Source organism: Triplophysa rosa, linkage group LG8, assembly GCF_024868665.1.
Source record: "Triplophysa rosa linkage group LG8, Trosa_1v2, whole genome shotgun sequence".
NCBI classification, from domain to species: Eukaryota; Metazoa; Chordata; class Actinopteri; order Cypriniformes; family Nemacheilidae; genus Triplophysa; species Triplophysa rosa.
Window position 1 is genome coordinate 21724487 of NC_079897.1, and position 17940 is coordinate 21742426.

Consider the following 17940-nt stretch of genomic DNA (forward strand, 5'->3'; position numbering starts at 1 on the left):
CACACGCACACACACACACACACACACACACACACACACACACAAGAGAACACGTTTTCACTCAGTCAGAGTGAGAAAGTTTCCACCCTTTGCACTGCACGCTGAGTGACAGACTTTGACTTGCTGAATCAGAATATCTGTTACATTCGTGACCAAACCGATTAAATTGTGAAAGAGTATTAATGCAAAAACAGCACAGCACCATTGAACTGTGCCAAGAACCCAAGCCTGGACGCAGAGTTCAGGTCTTCAAAGCGTCTATTATTTCATTAAAAAGAATAATTATTAACCACTAAAAATACAAGCATGCTCACCTGCTAAAATGTACACGCAACATACTTACGTAATAATGCTAATTGTTTTAAAACACTTGAGAACTCATTTTTTCTTTATCATGAAATCTAAACCGCCTGTGATATGAATAGAAAATTAAAAGTTTATTTGAATTGGAGAACTAGCGGTAAACAAAAGCGGTATCAGAGGAAGTAATTTTGCCTGTCATTGTGCTATTTGATTTTTTCAATTATGCTGGTTAGGAGAGACCTTTAGCATTTCTCTAAGGCTTCCGGTGCCAAAAGCACAGAGACAAAACAACAGCCTGCACAAGAATAAATATTCTCCCGCTGGGATTATTCTCTGCTGAATGTTTTTGTGAAAATCATTGACTGTGAATGGTGCCAATATACTTTCATAAATGAAATACAGTTAACTTATCAAAAACAACAGAAACCAAATTCATCATTCAAACATGGATATGGATATTTGCTACAAATGAACTAATTAATTGGAAAGCAAAGACAGCTTGAGAAGATTATCACCACAGCTCAACACATTCAATACAACAATACAATAAGTCCAATTATTACTGCATCTTTCTGGTTATGTAATATCAAACGTGATCAGCAAGTGCCAACACATGCTGAAGTGTGACTCATTTAATCTCATTAGCCAAAGAAAAGCATAATGAGTTTATGATGACTGGCCAACAATATGCCTGATTGACATACACGAAAGCCATACTTTCACGATACCCATGACAACCATGTTTTTCTCCATACAAACCATCCATATAATCTGGAATCCACAAAGTTGTGCATATAGGGGTGCTGGGTCCCCAGGTTACAACGTAAATACTATAATGTCCAGTGTTACCCCATACATGCCATAAGATGGTATGGTTCACCAATCTAGTCCTTGGTAGGTGTGTTACCTTGGGGCAGTAAAAGGCAGCGATGACCCTCCGCAGACGGTTAGTGTAAACCTGAAGACAGCACATGACGCCCATCAGTAACAGGGGAATGAAGATCCACAGGTAGTCTGACTGGTTTAAAGCATGTGGCTGTGGCAAACAGTCTATAAACACACACATATACATACCCACAGTTAACAGACAGCTAGAAAACTGCTATAATTATTTAGTATGTAGTAATTCAGGTCACTATGACTAGAGTTTGAGTTTTGGAAAGCTTTAAGGTTTGGAAATTTGCTGAATATTACTTACAATTGCTTGTTTCTTTCTTACACTCTCTCTGTATGACTGCATGTAGCAAACTATTTTTGCATCACACTATTGAAAATATTCAGAAAATACTAATGCACATACCAGTGTTGCAAGGCAGTGAATGCTGCTTTTATCTAAATGCTCAGTCATCTTATTTTTGCAAGACATAATGCAACAGTTTCTTTTCATTGTAAGAAAGAAAGAAAGAAAGACAATACAAATGGACTACAAATATCCATTTACATTGACTAATGGACCTTAGTTGATGCATCACATGTAGACATGAATAACTGCAGCTATTTAAGGTAATCATCAGATTACTCTATTGCTTCATCAGGTTACATAGGAACTAAATGTAGTACAATGGCTGACACATGCCAGTGTGTTATAAATAGTCCTCTCATCAGCCAGTCTGTGTCTGTATTGCCATGTGCCTATAGGTCAACATCAGGTCTATTTGGATGAGACACACAGAGCTCTGAAATGAACTCTGATCAGATTAAACAGGCAGCCAAAGCAAAGACGTCACTTGGCCTCAGTAGAGACCAAGTTGTGCCAACGGTCACCTGCAGCAGCCAGCTAGAAAGATCTCACAAAGTGCATTCATGAACTTCATAATGCTAAAGACTATTGAACCCACTGTGCAATTCATGACTCTAGAACTGTAGAAAAATTATGAAGCCAAATATTTTTGCAATGACATTTTAACAGAAAGCCAATAAATTCTGTTTCCATCTCTGGCATCTGGGCAAACGGATGAGACAATCATGAGCTGAGATCAGTCTGACTACATGGGCAAAGGTTGCTCCAACAAAAACAGTGAGATGTTGAGTGATCTTAAAAGGCTTGTTCACACTGCCCCAACAAATGTCAAAAAACACTGCTATTACAACCATCATAACGTTACATGTTGAATTGAAAATGTTTTTGTCGGGAAACATGACAGTCCACACCAGTTTAAAGAAAATTACTCTCATTATAAGCAATGAAGCTGTCTACACTGGTGTGCACTGCAACACCCTGTTTTAATGTCGATAACCTACGCAAGTTACTGGTTTGTACATCAAGGTTGGAGGAGGTGTTGAAGGCGCCAATGGTTTTCCGCAGCAGTCTGGCTAACATTGAATCTCCCCCGATTACAATATCTGCCTGACGAACACCTTAAAAAACAAAAAGTGAGATGTGTTGTTTATTTTACATCAGTTAATAAGTTAACAAAAGTAGTTAACAGGCACAACTGCGTTTAACTGTGTGTCTGTCTGTGTTTATTTGTGCTTACTAGTAACTGAGTACTGGGTGAAAGTGTGTCTTCGGATGAGGTCAAAGATGTTGTAAAGGATTCCGTCAACGGCAAGCAGACCACAAACAAACAAAGCCAGAGACACAACCTGCAGGAATCCCACAATCTGCACAGGAAACATATCTCTTTATAAACATAACTATCTTTAGTTTGCCAATAAAATATGTTCTGTCTTATAATAAAGTACCACAGGCATGAGCTCGCTGGGGTGAATAGAGAGGCTCCAAGGGTTGATCAAACTCTCCCGCTCTGCTTTCTTCAGTGGCAGCAAATGCCTTTTCCCCTAAAACAGATGTTTTAAGTAGTTTAAAACCATATATGTGACCCTGGACCACAAAACCAGTCATAAGTAACACGGGTATAATTGTAGCAAATAGGCAACAAAACATTGTATGGGTCAGAATTATCGATTTTTCTTTATGCCAAAAATCACTAGGATATTAAGTAAAGATCATGATCCACAAAGATATTTTGTAAATCATTTTTGCAAAATTGCAAACAAAAATGGACAGAAACATGCCTACAAACATCGCTCGCTGTGGCCCGCTCTTTGGGTATTACCCACTTCAGTTTGGTATATATGTAAAGCCAATTTTTCTGCTTTCTGATTCATCTACTCTCCACAACGTTATTACAGGGGTAAGCCAATAGAGCGTTAAAACAAACCCGTTTCTTCTTAGTAATAGCCTGCTACAGCGCCTCTGATGGACAACTTCAAAGGCGATTTTCTCAATTTTTTGTTTTTTTCACCCTCAGATGCCAGATTTTCAAATAGTTATATCTCGACCAAATATTGTCCAAACAAAGCATGCATCAACGGAAAGCTTATTTATTCCGCTTTCAGATGATGTACAAATCTCAATTACGGAAAATTGACCCTTATTACTGATTTAGATATAAAGCTTAGATAAAAATCTAAAGTTGTAACTTACCGCTCTCGTTCTACGGGCATCAATCTGTCTGAAATAGGTTGTAATATAAACGTTGTCGAAGCAAATATCTCTGCTAAACTGGCGAACGTATCCAAATGCTCTGCAAACAAACATTTTAAACTACACTAAATAACAATTTGATGAGCGATGAATTTGCAAATGCAAGGTTTGTCTTTGTAAAGAACGTACGAGGTGAACACAGTGATGAAGGTGAAGGAGAGGAGGATATTAATGACTTTAGCTATTCGCTCGGCGATGACTGCTTTCTCCTCGAACACACGACTCAGTTCTTTAGAGAAATCCTGAATGATGTTCACTCCAAAAACTGACTGCTGCTCGAATTTCTGAAAGGCCAAAAGAAAATGTTATTGTTCAGTAAAAGTTGTTAATGTCGGTTTCACAATCACATTAATCAATGCTTTCTAATCCTAAACTACATATGATGTTAAAGCACACTGATTTCTTTTTTATGAGATAAGAGGATTTGCTGCACCTGAAAGACGGCATTTGTGGTGAAGTGTTCTGCAAGTCGGTTAATGGAGTAATCGAGTTTGTCGAAGGTCTGACCAAAGTTTCCCTCAACTGGAATCTTTTCTGTGCACCAAGGTGTCATCACTGGGAGACAAACAACTCTAATATTAAGAGAAAATACCTCATACCTCAACAAGGTTGCTTTAGGTTTACCAATAAAAATAAACTAAAACAATTTATCTAGTTGTGCTGCACTACATCTTACAGTACATGGGTTAATCATTTGCATGCATTTTTATGTATTGAAAACTTCTGGTTTTCTGCGGTATACTAAACAGTGTCGTCAGGTACAATTTACAGATTCTATGCCACAGTGAACATCAAACAATGTGATGGGGACAGTAAAAATATTGGTAGGGCAAATAATGATCAAAACTACTGGCCCAGCAGAAAAATATGACTGGGTTGAATTAAAATTGGGAGCTGTACTGAGTATTACCTCTCATGACATCACAGAGAAAATTGAATTTCATTGGTACACAGAGGAAGTGGTTGATAAGAGGAGCTTGAATGGTATTCATACACTCATCCCACTTATCGCTGAACCAGTCATGACAGCGGCCTATACCCTGTTGCACCACATCTGTTACAAACAACATCATTTAACAAACACAGGAATAAAGAAAAGGTAAGAAAAATGAATTAAGTACCTTGTTTTCATGTCATTTATACTCACAGTCACAGCGTGCCATTGTCTTCTCCACATACTCCTCCTGTGTGCTGTTAGCTGTGTGCACAGAGCCGTTACCAAGAGCATCATATCCGTACTGACCCATTACCTCATCCCGAACTTTCTGGAACTGTCGGCTCACACTCTGTGCCTCTTTCTGAAATTCCTCACTGTCATTCTGAGTAGAGAGGGATTCATAGGACAGATTTATGTCAAATGTATTTCATCATAATGGCAGTACTTACATTTCGGAAGTTACATTTCAAACCTCAGGTAAGGAAAGGCAGTTGCTTCCCAATAACAACAGTTTCACATAATTTGCATAATTCTTTACAGTTAAAAGCACCTGTCTGAAATTTACTGTAAACTTAAACATATGGAACAAAAATCCTTATTGTGGTTCAGAGTCAGACTACAATACTTTGACACACAAACACCATCTATTATATATATGATAATATATTATAGCTATATCATAATATATAACCTTATGAATATTGTAAATTAAGTATATTTCAGAACTCACTACTATCTCCTGCACTACCTCCACAAACGGCTCTGTTACCATTCTCCACATGACCTTGCTGTGTGTTATCTGCAGGTCTATATTACAGCCCATAGAAAAGGCCACATCCTGCACATTACGCTGGATATTTGCAATGGGGCCTGATGGGAAGAAAACAGGTGATGGGCAGAAAACAGATGGTAGGGCGAAGGCTGTGTTTAGAATCTTGAAGACTGCTCACAATGTCTCATTGAAAATATGCCTGTCTTAGATATTTATTCACTAAAATGTTTTTTTAATAATTAAGTTAAAATTATGTGATTATGTATGTAGATTTTATTGAATTATTATTGCATTGTGTTATGTAATCATATTTTGGGATTTACCTTGGTAAAGTCCATGGAGGACAAAAATCATGAGGAACGTGCGCCCTTTTGAGCCAAGCATACTAGGAAACATCAGTAGGACTGAGCAGCGAAACTGTGGGGAAAATATGCCTCCAAGAATGCATAGACCTGCACACCACATTTTACATTGTTCAAATACTCAAGTTTTTATTTTTAACTCTTCTGATAAAGTAAATATATGCCTAACGTTACTCACCCACAAACACATATCCAACAACAACGCGTGGTACTGTTGTCATGGCAATATTGTGAATGAGTCCGAAGAACAATCCTTAAAAACAAGTTAACCACTTCAAATCCACCTTACTTTTACATATAACGTTTCCAAAAAGCACGAATTGTGAACAATTAGACACGCCTCCTCATTCAAAACCCCGCCCTCCATAGACATGCGCAGGCGCAGTTGTGAGCAAGACTAGAGAGCCAAAGCCAAACATAAAATCAGTTTAAAGGGGCGATGAACTAAGATCTCAATTTTAACCCAAGCTTTTGTTATATAAGAGGGACTCGTATTCAAGCAAACATCCTGTAAGCCTAACATTACGTCTCTAACCAAATTCACAGAAGGCTCCAACTACGTTTACTACGCAAACTGCTATCCAATCATAGCAGTGGGCGTTTACTTCCAAGTCTTCATGGCGGAACGCCCATTCAAACCGATCGTTTGTAGAGCCGGTGTTAAAACCCGGGTAGAAAATAGCCTATTACTTATTGATTTTGATGTTTTTTAATGTAAAAACCACGCGAATGTCATAAGTAGACCTCATACAACAGTATAAAACAATAAACAAGCCCAGTTCATCGCACCTTTAATAAACCCAATCAGTGAACTCCGTTTAAATGATTAAATTGAACAGTAGCAAAATATCGTTTGTCTGCCAAAGTGCACGAGCAAAATGATTTACAGGTAAAAAATACGCTGCCTCTCTCGGAAATTCGATAATTCCCACTTAATTTAGTAAAACATTAATGTTACAAATGATTTAGTAGTACTAAAACATTATCTCCGGGTTGAAGTAGGAATTATCAAAATTCTGAGAGCACCTGAAGGCAGCATACCAAACTTTTTTTCTGCGTGCCTGTGACCGTCGTATTCTGTGACCCTAGGAGGCGCTGTTGTCACTGTGCAAATACGGCTCTCACTTAATCCTTGGTGTGTGGCTTGTTGTTTTTGACTAAATCCTTGCTGTTTAGAGTCTTACGAAACCCTTACCCTAACCCACACCCTAACTCTAAAGTATCTTAACTACATATGATTTTTAAACTTGCCTAAAAAACACGGCTGCGTGATGACGTCAGACTCGAAACACCAAGGATTAGTGAGAGCCGTATTTGAACAGTGACAACAGCGCCTCCTAAGGTCACAGAATACGACGGTCACAGAATTTGCTGTAACACCTGTTGTTTCACAATAAATTGTTAACAGAACCTTTCATGTAACAATAATATTGTATGCATTATAAAGTACAGATTAATAATATTATTAAATAAAAATGAATAAATATATATTTTTATTTTATACATAAAGAATTTGCTGCTCTAGTACTTACCCACCCCACTCAGAGCTCCAAACACAGCGCCTATGACGCGTCTGATCACAGGAAAGTCTGACATGGGACCGAACAGGAACCCATGAACTCCAGGTGGCAGAATACATTTACTCAACTGCTCCAAAGCTGCAAATTCAATATAAGATAAATGACATCTTATTCTATGCACTGTAACTGTTATTTTTGTTCCTAAAAGTGAAAAACACACTTGAGTGTGGTGCTTTACTTCCACCATTTTCTCCGAGACGCGCCATTGCTGGTTCGTTTCTTCACTGCTATAGAAAAACATTGCAGAACAAATCAGTTTTAAAAGATGCCATGCAACGAGTCAGTTAAAATCCTCGTGTCATGGATTTTATATAAAAACAGCTACTGTGCCAGCCATTTCACATTTCTGACAAGTTGTCCTGGCATGGGTAAGTGCTAGAAATGTTTGTAAACGTGAAAAAAAACATTTATTGAAGAGCAGTTTCATCAAGATCTATTCTAGGCAGGTAAGAGTAAAATATGTGATCCTTATGTATTCAGCAAGATCTGTTTCTGTTTCATTTCTATCCTTCTAATAATTTCTAATCATGAACATACTTTTCTCCTCACTCGATTCAGGATGGTTTTGAAAGAAACAAGCAAACCATTTCCAAAGCTTTTCCGTAGAAAGCTGTCGCGTCTGCGCCGCATCTCGGCGGTGCGTCAGGCGCAACGCAGTCTTTGTGGGTTTGTGTTGGGCTTGTTCCTTGCCTCAATCTACGGCATGACAGCACTGTACATCCAAAACCACAACATCTGGTTCTGCGTCATCACTACCGGTATCCTCGCCGCATTGGTCGGGTTTGGATCGGGACTCTCCGACAGCGTGCGAACCAACGTCACGCTGATGCTGCCGATGTTGTGCTCGAGTAACCGCATGCCTGTCAATTTGATTACACAATTATAAACTTATAGTTGTTATTGTATATAAAGGGGGAAATAACCATATTTACTGTTTACACATCATACAGATTTAAATATTTTGTCAAGTAACTGCTATCCACTAATTTTAACTAATAAGCTTTTAATGCTGTTGCTAACTTGCTGCTGCCCCCCCGCCCCACACCCCCCCCCTCTCTCTCTCTCTCTCTCTCTCTCAGAGAAAGGTAAAAATTTCATTCTCTTCCTCATCTGTACCTTGGTTATTCAAGGCCCAGTGAGCAACACGATGGAGAACATTGAACGTGCCGCAGACAGTGTCATCTGTGGTGCAGAATTGGTCAAGAATCAGACACAACAACTTCTTCAGAGGTCGCTCTACCCACTGCAGCGTATGTCTGTCGGTCGGTCGGTCTGTCTGTCTGCCTGTCTGTCTGTCTATCTTTCTAACTGCATTTTATGTTTAGCGGCCCTAAATAAGATCAAAGAGATAGCAAGGAATGCCTACTCGATGGCAGGCCGAGCAGAAAACCTAATCATCACCTTGACGGAATCTGTACGGCATGTCGGTGAGTAGGCCATTGATACAAGCGTCCCATAATGACGTCACACTAACATTGTCAAACATTTAGTAATATGAGGTTTAAATGCATTTCTCTCTGTTTACCCTTCAGCTCGTACTCTGAGAAATGTCCTGCACTTTTTGGCCAGTATTGGTGACGTGTGTAATGATAAAGTTGGTATGCCACATAAGAAGTGCACTACGCTCTTTGATGATGCCCGTGAGGAGTGCATGGAGTTGCTCACTGTGTTCTCGTTCCTCTGCTACCTCCTGGACGGATTCAAGCCCCTCTGCGGTCTCGCACGTGGTGCGTAATGTATCTCTGGCATATGATTAGACACTGGAAGGCCCGGGTATTTTTCTCCTTACAGGAAGTCTCATGGGCATGGTTCACTGATGCCTACTGTCATTGGTATCCTGTTTATTTTTGATGTCACGGCCATATAACTTTATTAAATTTGGAATGATGTCCACTTTGCCATTGTATGTAATTGTAATTCACAGAAAGTGGTTCTTGTGACGCAAAGACTTTTAAGTACTGCAAATCTAACTATATGACTGCTTAATATATACAAAGTTTATTAAGTTTAGATAATTTACATTTTTTTAACAGGCTGATAAATATCACTGATGGTGTTAGATGCATGCAAATATAATTCTATTCTAGCTAAAGAATCATCATTAAACTGAATCTTGTAGAGCCTTGTGGAGCTTACTTTAATACATATTTTGACAGTGGGAGAGCTGTTCTGCATCTTGCCATCATATATTGCTAACCACATGAAGACTTCTTTGGCTTTTCGTAAGTACAGCCCTTCTGAGCTTGGTCTGTGTGATTTACTAACATGGAGTGATTTCAAAAACATCTAAATATATGTAATTCACCATTAAGACTGTGTTACTCCAAAAAAGCACGCGATATCTGCTACACTGTTTTTGTACATTTTTCACTAGTTATAATGAGTGGATTTATGGCTTTCGTTCAATTTGGTTTCCTTGCCATTTTTGCAGTGCACTAAACTTGTTGTCACCCCTAGCCACCATTGCCGCGTTTGATCGAATTAAGAAAGAGTTTGAGTTCAACATTTCCACCTCCATCCACTTCGACGTGCAGCTGAACAGCAGCCAGTCCATGCAGGAGGCAGCTCAGGAGATCATGGAGGAGGTGTCTGAGGAGCTGGTCCTCCTGCGGGAGCTCAAGGTCCTACTGGCATACCTGGGTTTCCTCCTGCTTCTCTACATGTATCTCCAGTATGTAGTTTAACTGACCACATTAAGTGGATAGTTCACCCAAAAATAAAAATTCTGCCATCATTTACCCTCTTGTCATTTCAAACCTGCATGACGTACTTTCTTCTGCAGAACACAAAAGAAGATATTTGGAAGAATGATGGTAACCGAACAACAGCGGTACATTGACTTGCATTGGTTTTGTGTCCGTACAATGGAAATTAATGGGTAGCGCCTTTGTTAGGTACCAGCATTCTTAAAAAAACCTTCTTTTGTGTTCTGCAGAAGACAGTAAGTCCATACAGGTTTGAAATGACAAGAAGGTGAATAAATTATGACAGAATTTTCATTTTTGGGTGAATTATCCCTTTAATGTCAAGACTGTCACAGTCGAAAGGATTTTTAGATTTTTTGTTTATTATACAGTATATATGTAACATGTTAATTAGTTTTTAATTGTCTTTTTACATTTTGTTTTGTCCGTGCTAAATGTAAAAGTATATCCATTACTATTTATATATTCTTAGGATGTCTTTTTCTGTTTATGAATAGGGCCGTTCTATACAAGAATCAGTACCTTCATAATGATGAATTTGACAACATCTACATAACACAGCAGTTTATTGAAATGGACAGGAAGTTCTCCAGACAGGGCAAAGAAGCAGTACTTCCTCTCAGCCACAGAGAAACTTGCACCTACATCAGGCCCTGTGAGTGTGTGAGTCTGTAGATAGATGGTGTGGGGTGGAGTGCGTGGAAAGAAGAAAGGAAAGTATGTTCATTGACATATAGATATGAGAACTAAAGCTGAAAGAAACTGAGAGGTTCAGAAGTGTTAAGGAGGACCCTGAGTAGAAAGATTAAGAAGCCAAGATGAGAAAAGTGTACAAGGGCATCTTCATCAACAAGCACCAGTGGGCAGCGAATGTGATTCACAGAGCGCTGTAGTAAAATAAATTGCTAGAACAGAGGTGATTCCAACCGATGGGTCCTACTCCTAACTCAAAAAATAGATTCTGGTCTGAAAAAGAAAACATGCAAGTAATGCAATCATATGATAATTTATCTTTGCTGACTCTCGAAAACAACCAACAAACTACTCAAGATTAAAGAACAGTTAAATACAAAACCTAGAATGACTAACCATTATGTCTCTTGCAGGCTCTCTATATCTGACTGTAAGAGAGAGACAGGCTGTGATTGGTCAGCTGTTCTCTTTGCTCAGGTATATGGCTATGAGTGGAATACTGATAGCTGTGGACCTGCTGGTGTTTTGGGTGTTTGACCTGGTGCACCACCAAGCTCAGGGTGAGATCGTGACCAAAGGTACGCTAGATGACAATCATTCAATGGTTTCTGAAAAAAATTCTATGTTTTTTTATAATGTGTTCGTTCACTTTTCAGCTCCTGTAGTGTTTGCAGTGCAGGTAAATGGGTCTGGATACGCTTCTGATATCTTCAGGGACATTGTTGCCTCATTTGACATCTTGCAGAGAGGAAACATCACTGTGCTCAGCAAGAAATGTCTTGTAAAGCCCTTTGAGCCAGACTTCATGAGATACATGCTTATCGGTACAGCTACAATTAAGACATGTGCATTTGTGTACAGCTCTACAAAAATGCAAAAGTAACACCCGTTCAGTACATGTAGTGTTTTGCAGTGACCCCTTGTGGTCATGACTGGAAAGGCACCTAGTACAGAACCACAGTTGAGCTGTACTTTTGAGTCAATCGATCAAAAAAACTATTGCTAAAGCTCAAATAACGTGTAATTAAGACATTTACACTAAATATCTCAATCTCACTCAATCTTTAGGTATCACTAAAAATATCACCTTTATGTTTTTATATCAGTCATTAAAATATATTAAATAGTACATATTCACTTTTCCTTGTTATTTGGTTTTATGCCTGCTCTTTGTCTCCTCTTCAAACAAAGGTCTTCTTTATGGAGTCACTCTGTTTATTGTGATTGCTGGTGGCTTCGTCAAACGTTTACAGAGATTTGTATGTGGCAGATACCATCCCCAAAGAGAAAAAGTAAGACAACACATTCATCGGTTGGCTTTTCGTTGGCAGTGTACTGTAAACACATACCCACCCATATCCTTACGGCTGGTATACGGTACTTGAGAGATGCATTATTACATCACATCTAATATGTGTTCTCTGGGAATCAAACCCACGACCTTGGCATTGCTGATGCCATCCCCTACCAGGTCTGCAGGAATGTAAGAGTAGCTTAATATGTGCATATGTGTGTTTCAGGAAAGGATTCGGTACCTCCACAGGCACATTATCTCTCAGCGTCAGTCTTTCGGAAAAGCCCTTCTGAGAGCTGTAGCACGGAACAGGGTGGACCAGCAACACAATGGCATAATACAAACTCTGGCCAAACGGTGGGACACTTATTTTTTCTATTTGAAAATTTGATACCAAAACACAACAACATTAAATACAGATTTTGATTCGCTTAGTGGAAATAAATGAATCTCGCACATTTATTTGGACGGATGACAACAATGTTAGGTGAACAGGCATCTTCTCCATTCTTCACTAGGAACCTTATTAGTACAAAAGTTCACGTGCCCTACACTACTTTCTAAATGTAGAAACAAAAACATCATGATGTAAAACTTAAAGTGCACATTTTCACAGCCTGCCAGGAGGTGCCATCATAACCAGGTTTCTGAATATCAATAAACAATCTTGCATGGCCTGTGGGAAAGTGTTGGAGAAGATAGCTGGTGAAAATGAAGCGCACATCTGCTCTACCCCTCACTGCACAGGTCAGTTTTCACTACAGATTCAAGAAACATCAGAAATGAAATTTCGGCTTTCAGGGAAAAAACGATTTTCACCACTGGCTTCTTTTGCAGGATGTTACTGTTCGCTGTGTTTTCAGCTGATGGGAAACATTTGTGCCATCTGTACGGGGTCCCTCGTGTTCCAGGATTCAGAGCAGGAGCTGTATGTCATGTGACAAAAAACATTGATAGAGACAATCATGCAATATTCCAAAAAAAAGTTTAAGCTCTGTTGGCAGCATCTGAGAAGCAGTTGCATTGTTGAGTGCTTGCACCATAGACTTCCATTTTAAACACAATGTTGTCAGCCTCCAATTTGTTGTCCTGGTCAACATTAATTTTTGTTGTAATTGACAGCTAAACTTGTATTTAACAAGTGTAAGAACACCAGGAATATCTTATATATCCTTATTCTGCATTATTTGTTAATTAGTTGAAACAGGGAAGTGTGTTCTAAATCTATACAGTTTGTGCCTATATTGTATTTGTGAGTTCCAGAGACTCCAGTGATGAAGAGGATGTCAGTTTATGTGAGGTTGTTACAACATCACAGATGAGGCAGGAGAGAGTCTGAGCTCATGTACTATAAAAAAGCTTTGTATTGTTTACCTTTTATCAATCATACATTTTGGAGTTACATAGATGTCAAATAATAAAAAGTTATGTATTGTGCTTGTGCTTGTGTGTTTCAGTAATCCCAGTCAGAACCCTTCCATATGGACCAGCAACCAACCCAGCCTTCTAAACACCAACTGTAATAATGCTTTATGCATCAGCAGAACTGAATGGAGAGCACTATTTCCTGAAGTATAAAATAAATGTGTTGTGACAGCAACCAGCGTAATTAGCCTGAAGTGTTCTAATTTTTACATGATGAAACTGCATGTATGTGAGATACAAGTGTTACACATGTATCTCAGCATATCAAACATAATGTGGTTCGACTGGTTACATTCTTAACCAGAGGAATGTCCGGCATGAGTCGGCTCAGAATGCAATCTGTGGTTAAAGGGTTAGTTCACCTAAAATAAACATTCTGTCATCATTTATTCACCCTCATGTTATTCAAAACCAGTGTATGACTCTTCCTTCCGTGGGACACAAAAGAAGATTAAGAATTGTCTTTGTGGTTATGTATTCACAATGGAAATCAATGGGGACCAGTGTTGTTTACCAACGCTCTTCAAAAAAATCTTTTGTGTTCTGCAGGAAGAAGAAAGTCATACAGGTTTGTAATTACATGAATGTGAGTAAATGATGAAGGTATCTTTAGTTTTGGGTGCACTGCCCCTTTAACTGTAAAACGGATATGGCGCACTTTTTATTTAAAGATCATGCTATGTCATGCATTCTGACTTTACACTTAAAGTGCTGGCTTCTCATGCTTAACGTGGGCAACTTGTTAAAAAACGAGTTGGACGTATGACGTAGTATTTCTGTACTTGATACACTCACTCTAACTTGTTTCGGAAAGTTTTTTCTTATTCTGGAGCTGTGTCGTCACAGGGATCCTATTCTTTTATTGGCCATAAGCAAGGCGAAGGCGAAAGAGCCCGCCCACGAGCGAGACCCGCTTACCATCAAGGTTATCTGCGCTGCGTCAAGATGGGCTGCGCTTGTTCACGGCATTTCACGGATTTGGAGATCGTTTGAAATTGATAGATGGCGCGGTCCCAGTGCTAAAAGATGCCGGACATGAACTGCACGCGGTAGTCTGACTTAGGGTCATACGTCTGTGTTTTGTTGGCAATCGGCGTGTACGTGCATAATGTACAAAACACGAAAGCATGATGTGTCGTTTGCTCGTGCTGTAGTTCCGTCCCACTAGTCCTAGCTCTAGCAGCTCGTGTTTTTACGGAAATAATCGTACAGCTGTATCTCTCTTTTATAAATGTGATCAAACTAAATACTCTTCGAAGTAATGACGTATGCAATACTACTGTATCACTCGAGATTAATATGAGATTGGCAGAAACTGCCTGTGATACGCGATCTTTAATCGATTCTCAGCAAACGCAGAACCACCCGTTAACGTTTATGTGTTGTAAATTAACATTACGTATAAGAAAACTTCCCATTGAAACTTTCATTGTTCGTGTGCTTGTGAGCAGTGGGAGGGTCGGAGGTGCGCGCGGCACCGATGGTCAGGTGATAAAATACTATCGCTGCACTTCACCTGCTGCAGTTTCCGCACTATCAGGATATGAAAGGAACGCAATGGCTACACAGGTAAGCTGCGGTGACTTTCTAAAGTTATTACCTTGTTTCGTTGTTTTAAAGGTAGATGTTTTAAGAGAAACTCGCAAGCCACAGGTATATCTAAACGCCTTGTTGTTTTGATCAATTCAGTTGGCTATTTCAAAGGGACCAAAATAATATGTAGGCTATATGAGTATTTTGAATATATATTAATTTAAAACAGCTAAATCTGATGAAAGCAATTGACATAACCATTTATTTATTTTCGTTTCATTCATTCTTTTTTCTTGTGGCCAACGCCCAGTGAGCAAATAGGATTGAGTGTGTAAAGCGCAGGCATGCACTGTAGGAGTGGAGGTAGATAACAGGTCTTTACAGCTTCTGTTCAGCGGCAAACAAAGGATTACAACTGATACCCGTACAGTAGGATTTCAAAAGGAGTGCAACAAAGCTTGGGCATTCACTTTAAAACATGATTATAATTTTAGAAATATATTTAAAGCTTACGTATTCGTAGATTCTGAACGTCTTGAGAAAAGTCTCCGGCAAATGAGAAGGATGAGATTCAGTAAGGATAGTTTTCAACATTGTGACAACACTTCTGAGTTGTGAGATAGTTTTGATAACAAGAATCACCTTAGAATGTTTTATTTCTCCCTGGCTGTCAGTGAGGTGTTCACTGTTTAGCTGTGTGAAGTGTTGACCTGTGCTTAAATCTGAAATTATTCCCTCTGTCTGAAGTACTCAGATCTAGAACTGGCCCTCAACACCCTGGTCACAAACTTCCACTCGGCATCAGCAACTAATGCTAACACTCTCACGGTCCAGGAATTCCAAAGCATGCTTTCTAAAGAGCTGCCCAGCATGGTGAAGGTAAGCCGTCATTTTATCACATATAGCTGTCTCTCTCAGTTCAAATGAAATTATGTACATTGATGTATGTATGTGTGTTAGGTGGAAAATGTCATATTTGTATGACAAAACAACCTAATTGTAATACAGAGGAATTACACAAAGAACAGATCTATATTCAATGTAAAAGCATTTTTAGGAATGGGAGTTCAGAGTTATCATGACGGTGTCATGATGCCACAATGCATTATGTCTTTAGAATTTATAGTCTAAATAATTCTGAACTTGAATGAATGAAAGTTGTGTTAATAGCTTCGATATCAGTTGTTCGTTGTACATTAACAGAAGGAATTTGAAATTCATTATTAAGCAAATATGTATATACTACTGAAGCTTCTTTTGCTGAACGCATTTAGTCAGCAAACCACATCTTTCTTACATTTAATAAATTACACGCTTTGTTCTCTTCCAGACCGCAGGAGACCAGGAAGGGCTAAACAAACTCCTGAAGGACATGGGCGTGGAAGAAGGGAAGGGCGTCACGTTTAAGGATTTTTGGGGGCTGGTGGATTCTCTAGCTAATTCTCAGTGTGGATTGCAGAGCAAAGAGAAGCATGTGAAATGTGTGAAATGTATTTTGCTATGAAATGGCCAGTTCAGGAACAGCCCTGCGCAAACAAGACCAAACAACACTGTCAGTCTTTTGAAAATACGTCCATTCAGTCTCCACCGTTTACCATCACCCTTTGCAATATTATACATTCCACTCCGCTGGCCTTTGGTGTATTCACTGCGGTCTTATCATAAATGCACGGGTTGTTATGGAGCTCCCTAAATAAATACTCAACAAGCCGTTACGGCATAGACCACAAGTAATCTCTACCATCAGTGTAACCTGAGCCACACCTGCCTGGCCTGATAATGTAAGATTCATTTGGTAATTTATTTCCTCGTTTGTTCTGGTGCTGCAGGTTTTTGTATTAGCCCACTGTCACTTGCAGCCTGCCAAAATTTGTACTTTTTTATACTTACTGTATGAAAAATGTATTTGTTATGAGTTAGATGTGACAACCTTGAATATTCTGTTTGTATTCAGCTGATTGTGACGATAAGAGCGTTATATTGTTGAGGAATAAAAGATATGTATCACATAGTTCATGAATGTGGCTTTAAGAAGATTATTCATAAAATCTGTCAGATCTTTCAAAAAGTGTGCTTTGAAGTAGCAAGAGCACAGACACAAATCCTGAGTCTTCTCTGCACTACATGCTATAGGCTATATATGTTTGTACAAAGCCATGGTGCAATAGCAAAGCGGTATTCATGATGACACCCAAACATGTGAACAACAATAACAGAACAAAAGGAAAACAAACAACAAATAAAAAACTGATGAATCCAGGGGAGTCTGTGCTGAAGAAATTGGAATTTAGACGGCATTTAATCAAGAGGCCTGTCTCAAACAACACAGTTGTACTGTACTAAAATCTTTAAACAATATCTTAAAACTATTGCATTCAAATATTTAAATGGTACATAGTATTTACATTTGAATCATATGGTTTGAAAAAATATATATAAATATTTTTTATGAAAAATATAACTTTGGTACTAAAACTTGTATTCAAACGGATATTTATAGATAACAAACTTAGCTACTGCTTAGCTAGATATGTTATAGACTCTAAATTGATTAAAAAGTGCTTATCTAGATTCTATATAATCCATTATATTAACTGCATATTTTGATGCATTTGCACTATTGCTTCTGCTTTTAAACCTTTCGAATTCAATTCAACATATTCTTTTCGTCAAACTCTCATCAACAGACTACACAAAAAGTTGCACTAGGCGAAAAGACTACTGTATGAAACCCACCAGAGAAATCCGCCCACTTCACCCAGGACATAAGAACAGTTCCGCTTTATGTGCTTCACTGTTACACACATATTCCCTGCGTTCCAATTCGCCTACTTATACTATGCCCT

At 38.8% G+C, this 17940-nt stretch overlaps 3 protein-coding genes across 3 annotated transcripts in view; 2 read left to right on the top strand and 1 right to left on the bottom strand.

The window, feature by feature from the left end:
• Positions 1-8055, bottom strand: part of dcst1 (DC-STAMP domain containing 1) — an 8586-nt gene extending 531 nt beyond the window's left edge. The window contains exons 1-15 of the mRNA XM_057340753.1: positions 7982-8055; positions 7605-7671; positions 7397-7522; positions 6043-6117; positions 5826-5954; positions 5461-5600; positions 4941-5112; positions 4704-4847; positions 4227-4348; positions 3923-4077; positions 3734-3833; positions 2989-3084; positions 2781-2907; positions 2545-2661; positions 1211-1353 (exon numbers count right to left, since the gene is read on the bottom strand). Of these exons, the coding sequence (XP_057196736.1) occupies positions 1211-1353; positions 2545-2661; positions 2781-2907; positions 2989-3084; positions 3734-3833; positions 3923-4077; positions 4227-4348; positions 4704-4847; positions 4941-5112; positions 5461-5600; positions 5826-5954; positions 6043-6117; positions 7397-7522; positions 7605-7650 (1692 nt within the window). The 5' untranslated portion in view covers positions 7651-7671; positions 7982-8055. The remainder of the gene's footprint in view (positions 1-1210; positions 1354-2544; positions 2662-2780; positions 2908-2988; positions 3085-3733; positions 3834-3922; positions 4078-4226; positions 4349-4703; positions 4848-4940; positions 5113-5460; positions 5601-5825; positions 5955-6042; positions 6118-7396; positions 7523-7604; positions 7672-7981) is intronic.
• dcst2 (DC-STAMP domain containing 2) lies at positions 7781-13672 on the top strand. The gene is made up of 15 exons (XM_057340488.1): positions 7781-7890; positions 8003-8292; positions 8524-8694; positions 8770-8871; positions 8977-9171; positions 9601-9666; positions 9902-10115; positions 10647-10804; positions 11256-11420; positions 11499-11666; positions 12034-12134; positions 12363-12493; positions 12753-12883; positions 12974-13064; positions 13400-13672. The coding sequence occupies exons 2-15, from the start codon at positions 8004-8006 to the stop codon at positions 13473-13475; spliced, it is 2058 nt and encodes a 685-aa protein (XP_057196471.1). The 5' UTR covers positions 7781-7890; position 8003; the 3' UTR covers positions 13476-13672.
• Positions 13673-14567: 895 nt separating this feature from the next.
• On the top strand, positions 14568-17114 carry LOC130558132 (protein S100-A13-like). The gene is made up of 4 exons (XM_057340385.1): positions 14568-14610; positions 15013-15130; positions 15842-15973; positions 16425-17114. Exons 1-4 carry the CDS (start codon positions 14588-14590, stop codon positions 16596-16598), a joined length of 447 nt encoding a protein of 148 aa, XP_057196368.1. The 5' UTR covers positions 14568-14587; the 3' UTR covers positions 16599-17114.
• The last annotated feature ends 826 nt before the right edge of the window (positions 17115-17940 follow it).

Bases quoted from the DNA above. Each gene is read 5' to 3' on its own strand.
- LOC130558132 (XM_057340385.1), top strand. From the start codon at position 14,588: ATGCCGGACATGAACTGCACGCG. The intron at 15,131-15,841 runs GTAAGCTGCGGT...CTCTGTCTGAAG, and splicing joins GGAACGCAATGGCTACACAG to TACTCAGATCTAGAACTGGC. The intron at 15,974-16,424 runs GTAAGCCGTCAT...GTTCTCTTCCAG, and splicing joins AGCTGCCCAGCATGGTGAAG to ACCGCAGGAGACCAGGAAGG.
- dcst2 (XM_057340488.1), top strand. From the start codon at position 8,004: ATGGTTTTGAAAGAAACAAGCAAACCATTTCCAAAGCTTTTCCGTAGA. The intron at 9,667-9,901 runs GTAAGTACAGCC...TGTCACCCCTAG, and splicing joins GAAGACTTCTTTGGCTTTTC to CCACCATTGCCGCGTTTGAT. The intron at 10,116-10,646 runs GTATGTAGTTTA...GTTTATGAATAG, and splicing joins CTTCTCTACATGTATCTCCA to GGCCGTTCTATACAAGAATC.